This window comes from Nycticebus coucang, chromosome 1 (genome assembly GCF_027406575.1).
Source record: "Nycticebus coucang isolate mNycCou1 chromosome 1, mNycCou1.pri, whole genome shotgun sequence".
NCBI lineage: Eukaryota > Metazoa > Chordata > Mammalia > Primates > Lorisidae > Nycticebus > Nycticebus coucang.
Genome location: NC_069780.1, coordinates 85,197,019 through 85,203,283, shown reverse-complemented (window position 1 = coordinate 85,203,283; position 6,265 = coordinate 85,197,019). Strand labels below are relative to the sequence as shown.

Genomic DNA, 6,265 nt, shown 5'->3' with positions numbered 1-6,265 from the left:
GCCTTGCTAGAAAATTTTCCATTGGAAAGTTGTGATTTTTGTTTGATTTCATAGATCTTGTTAGCATGCATTGTGTTAGACATTTTATTATTAGAGAAAGAAATACAGTCATCCTTCAGTACCTGTGGTTGGTTGGTTGTAGGATCCCTGTGGATACCAAAATTGACTCATGTGCCTGATGTAAAATGCCACAGCACTTGCATATAACCTATGTACATTTTTCCGTATACATACTTAAATCATCTTTAGATTATTCATAATACCTAATACAACATGAATGATATGTAAATTGTTTTTCTTGTTTTTTTTTTTGTAGAGACAGAGTCTCACTTTATTGCCCTCGGTAGAGTGCCGTGGCGTCACACAGCTCACAGCAACCTCCAACTCCTGGGCTGAAGCGATTCTCTTGCCTCAGCCTCCCGAGTAGCTGGGACTACAGGCGCCCGCCACAATGCCCGGCTATTTTTTGGTTTGCAGTTCAGCCGGGGCCGGGTTTGAACCCGCCACCCTCGGTATATGGGGCCGGTGCCTTACCGACTGAGCCACTGTTGTTATATTGTATTATTCATAGGATAGTGACAAGAAAAAAAGTCAACACAGGTTCATTAGAGATGCAATTATTTTTCTGAATGCTTTCAATCCATGGCTGTTGAATCCACAGATGAGGAATCTACAGATATGAGAGTTGACTGTAGTCTTTAGAACTGAAATGAAAATAGACCTGAGCAGCAAACTCTTGGAGGTATAAAGTGAGAGTTAAATAAAATAAAATAAAATAAAATAAAATAAAATAAAATAAAAAGAAGAAGAAGAGCAAGAGAGAGATAATGTGATGTTATGACATCCAGGTGCTAATATTTTTCACCAAAAAAAGAATTGCATGTAAACAGAATAATTATAAAATGTTCATAAAATTCAATAAATACTTATTCTTTTATTTTCTTTCTCTTTTTCAAGGAGTGAAAGCTAATATACTTTAATTTTAAAATAACTTCAGTTGTCTTAAAATTCTCTTAAATCTTTCACATATGAAAGTGTGTCATAATTACAAAAAATCTAGAGCAAAATTATTATTAAAGATCGCCAAATACACTTGCAAAAAATGGAAATTCACTTTGCATTTTAATATGTAAACAGGTATTACATGCTAGGTGCAAGGGAGGCTAGGAAAGTGAGTTTGTGGCATCTGTCTCTAAGGAGTAGGACTCTTCAGTTGGAAAATTTCCCAACTTTGTCTTGATCTTCCTCTCCATGTGTATGTTTATGTATGTGTCCATGTGATGTTTTGAAAATTTAAAAAGAAAAAAGGGGAAAAAACCCGTTCACCAATAATCTCTTTATCCAAATTAATCACTTTAACATTTAAATATATGCTTTGGAGCTTTCATCCTATTGATTATTTAACATATATGGAAGAACACACATATATATATATTCATAAAAAATTGAATATTACAGATAATGCTAAAGTTATCCCTGAACCCAATATTGCCATTCTTCTGATCTCATACACCTTCACAAGAAACAATCATTATTATGAGTCTGATATATATGTATTGATAGAATTATATATATTGTTTTGGTTACTAAAAATTTACCTAAATGGTATCATGTTTATGCACATAGTTCTGTAACTTGTCATTGTCATTCAATGCGTTTTTCAACTCTGTCAATATTGAGACGTATGGGTCAAGTAGTTAGTAAAAGTACAAATAAATCAGTACAACAGGACTAGAAGGAGATTTGGTAGCTCAGGGAAAATGCTGTGTGTGCTATTACTCCTTTAAGACTTCTTAGGATTTTATGTTCCTATAACAGAAAATTCCCCCAATCTGGATGCTGGCCTTATTAGGCTGTTCGTGTACCTAATGTAGTGCTATGTCTGTACACAAGGTGGCAGAATCTCTTCAGTAGAGTCATTTCAGATAAAGTAAGACAGAAAGCCACACCTACAAAAATTAAATGAACACAAGAATTTGGCCATATTAAACAAGAAAAAATAGAACCTCAAAACTTCAAGGGAATTAGGTATTCACTTCCTAAGATTAGCAAACAAATGGGTATTTGGCAATCGCCCATTTGGAGTAATCTCTAAGAAATAATTTGCTTGTTTGCTAACCATTTTGAAATAGACTTGTCTGGTAGCAGAAACTATGTAGCTGTAATAGATTTTTGTTTGTTTTTCTTCTGTAACTGCTTTACTTCACCTTTAAAATTTTCATATAAACTGGCACTCTCAGCTGAAGAATAATTAAAAGTTCTCCAATATAAAATACGTTCAGTCTAAAATACAATTAAAAGGAGACAAATGGCTTTCATATCATGGCAATTTATTCAAAGTTTATCAGCATAACTTAATGACTCATTTTACAATCAAATATTTATTTGTAGTAGCAATTCAATAATTACACAGAAACTCCAGTATAATTTAAAATAGCATTCTTACGGAAGAGTAGTAAATAATTGTTTCCATGGGAAGGTGTAGAGGGTAGTAGCTCTTCCGTGGCATTTTCCATTCTCCAGTCCACACTTTTGTTTTCTTTGAAAATGCATAATAATTAACATAGTGTTTGCCAAGTACCGGACAGTCAGGACCATACAGATTTTAATTTCAACCACACGATAACCATATGAAATAGGTGCTATCATTTACCCCACTTTACAGATGAGGAATCTGATACAAGGAGCTTAGGATCTTGTCCAGAGTCACATAACTAAGATGAAGCCGAGATGGGATTTAAACCCACCGTACGCTGGCTTCAGAGTCCATGCAATTAGGGAGAACGCTGTTTTGTTTCTCCTGCACAGGAAGTAACACAGACTGCTGTTAGGTGGGAAGGGTGAAATTTACATTTGAAAAGGGTTCTGTAATTTAAAGAGTTTCCAAACCATCCTCATAAATACTATTATTCTAGCATGTCCAGTTAGTTTTCTTAAAGACATATTACCAGCACGTCTGTCATTTTCTTTTGCCTACTTTAAACACCAGGGAAAACAGAAAGAAAACAGGAAAACCTCCTGTTAAAAGCATTTTAGAAAAATATATTTCAGAAAAAAAGTACTTTCAAGAGAGTGTTGGCCACTTTAAATTAAGATCGGCAAGAACCTCACTTTAGCATCTCTAGAATTTCACCCACATTTGGAACACAACATACAAATACATATGTGTGCGTGTGTATTTGTGTGTGTGCATACTTGTAAATGCATTGTATTATGCACATATTCTGTGTGTGTGTGTGTGTGTGTGTGTGTGTAGAGACAGTTTCACTTTGTTGCTCTGGGTAGAGGGCTGTGGCATCACATGGCTCACAGCAACCTCCAACTCCTGGGCTTAGGCGATTCTCTTGCCTCAGCCTCCTGAGTAGCTGGGACTACAGGCGCCTGCCACAACGCCTGGTATATTTTTTTGTTGCAGTTTGGCTGGGGTTGGGCTTGAACCCTCCACCCTTGGTATATGGGGCCAGTGCCCTACTCACTGAGCCACAGGCGCCGCCCTATGCACATATTCTTAATTGGCATATTTTTGTTCTCTGAGGATAGATTTTATCCAGAGATAATCAAATGCATTTTGAGCTAAAATGGGTATGTGATGACACAATATTAATTTAAAGTAGAAATGTTTTTTTCTATAAATAATGAAATGTGTTTTTTAATTTTCAGTTACCAGTTGTGACATTTACTTTATCTAGCAAAGGGTCCAGACATCTTTGGAGTTTAATTCCATTATAAAGTAAGTTTTCTTCCCCCTCCCCCTTATAAAGTATTTTCTGCTTCACTTCATTAATGAGAATCATAAATGAGAAATTTGCACTGTCAATTCTTTGTATAAAAACTCCATACTGTTTTTCTAGGTTATGCAACGTGAAGCACGCATTGTGGTAAAAAGAGCACCCTCAGACGTACCGCTGTTATTATTAATACAATGGAGAACTTTTGGTCACTTAGAGAAATCCTACCTTCATGAACACTCAGAATTTTTCAATTTTATCTTGACCGAAACTCAGTTTTTCTTCTCACATTTGTGGGAGAAAAAAATCATTTGCCCATTGCAAGAGTGGTTGAGACCCATTTGCTGTTAGGAAAATGAACCCTGTTCTGAGCTTGCTTCGCTGGTGTTCCATAGAGGTATTCTCTTAATCACTGCTGCCACCTGCTGGTCTGGTGATGGTTAGCGTTTAGAAAAAGCGGTGCATAGGGCTCCAGTCAAGATGATGCAAAATGCAAGCATCATTAATAGGTAGTTTCGTAGACCCTGAGTAATAAAAAAAAATAATAATGGCAATGAAGAAAACCTGAATCAAATAAAGTTTACAGACTCTTAAGATTTCTAGGAACCTTACTATCTGTTTTTGCCCCCTGTATGGTTTTTTGCTATTCCCTCCAAGAAATCATCTAGATTCTTATGAAACCCACAAGAGCTAATTTACCCATTCAGTAAATACGTATGGCTACCCACTAGGCATCAGCAGTGGCCTTTAACCACTAATCATATGAGAGGAATTAATCAAATAATCACTAAAAAGAATGTTACAACAGGTGAGTGGCACTAATAAGCAGATCACCATGCCTGTATGGGAGCGTGTCATAGGAATGTTAACAACGCTGGCTTGAAAGGTAGTGAGTTGAGCTTCCAACTACAAGGATCAGTGACTTGGCCAGGTGACGGAGGCAGCAAGGAGAGATTCCAGGTAGAAAGAATTTCCTTCCCCTTGGAAGGGAAGACAAGATACTTTCTAGGGACAGAAAGAAGTTCTGAGTGATCAGAGCAATGGGAGTCAGGTGGGGCACGATGAGGGTAAGAGGGATGGGCCAGGCAGATGTTGCACTGTTAGGTTCTATTTTTCCCAAGAAATGGGAATATGTGAAAAGAACTGGCTGGTGGATGTGGTGGAAATTTTAGCTTTGAATTTTTTTTTTTTAATTGAGATAGTCTTACTTGGTTGCCCTCAGTAGACTGTCGCGATGTCAACCTAGCTCACAGCAACCTCAGACTCCTGGGCTCACCATGTGATCCTCCTGCCTCAGCCTCCCAAGCAGCTGAGGTGCCCACCACAACATCTGGCTAGTTTTTCTATTTTTAGTAGAGACGGGGTCTCGCTCCAGCTCAGGCTGCTTTCAAACTCCTGAGCTCAGTGATTCACACGCCTCGGCCTCCCAGAGTGCTGGGATTACAGGCGTGAGCCGCTGTGACTGGCTAGATTTGAGTTTTTAAAGCCTACACTTTTTTGGTAGGTAGGATGGAGAACAAATTGGAAGGGCAGATGGACGCCAGAAGGGGGAAGATGAGGAAGCACAGGTGGAGTATAGGAAAGGGAGGAGAAGGGTGAGGAAGGGACACGGAGGGTGTGAAGAACGCCCACGTTTGACTCGTTCCGCTCTGCACGGGACACTGTCTTAAAGATGGGACATAACCACGTCCCTATGTAGCCCAGCTCTTCTTTGGATTAACAAAGAAATGTCTTTCTCTGTTAAGCAGAAATATTTAATTTCTTTTATGTCCTAGCTCTAGGGGTAAAGATAGGTTGATTTTAGTATCTCTCCTACAAGATAAATCATCAAACATTGAAAAACAACTATCTTATATCCCCTAAGGTTTTCTTTTCAATACTTTAGCTCTTTGGCCGTTTTCCATATGGAATGGTTTAAAACTCCCACATGGTCCTGGCCATTCCCCTTGGCATGACTGCCAGTGTGTCCTTACGTGTACCCCTTAAAGATAGACCCCGTTATTCTAAGAGGAGGCATCAACGTCACCATGTAAAATGGGACTAGCACCTCTAATTTTAGATACATGATCTAAGATTATATTCAGAATTTCCAATAGTCTATTCATATAATTCTATTATTAGCTTTTTTCCAAAAGGAAACTTAACAATGATATATTTATAAGTTATTTAGTAGCCACACACAGGTTCTGGAGGATAAAAGCGGAATGGAGAGGTGGCACCTGTAACAGTGGTAGGCATCCTGCCTGTTTCGAGTCTGCAGTGAACAGGGAGGGCCAATGGCCTCACTCTCTTTTGAAAATTTTAGCCACTGGAGTGTGCCAGGCTAACAGCCTCACACTGTCCACAGTTGGGCAAAACTTCAGGGAAGGCAGTGGGAATGGAACATTGTGTCTCTGGGGAGAGAACTGACCAACTCTTTGTGGGGATCAGTACCCTGGGCTCTGTCAAGGGCTAATCTCTGGGGCTGACCTGGATTCACAAGATCTCCCCAGGGCCCAAAGAAGTCAGTGAGGAACAGGTACCCAAATCAGGGCTCC

The 6,265-nt window shown here is 38.7% G+C and overlaps 1 protein-coding gene across 1 annotated transcript in view; it reads right to left on the bottom strand.

The window, feature by feature from the left end:
* Positions 1-1,360: 1,360 nt before the first annotated feature.
* The window catches only part of TMEM144 (transmembrane protein 144), a 36,592-nt gene continuing 31,687 nt past the window's right edge, over positions 1,361-6,265 (bottom strand). Inside the window, exon 13 of the mRNA XM_053583499.1 lies at positions 1,361-4,252. Coding sequence (XP_053439474.1) covers positions 4,169-4,252 — 84 coding nt within the window. The 3' untranslated portion in view covers positions 1,361-4,168. The remainder of the gene's footprint in view (positions 4,253-6,265) is intronic.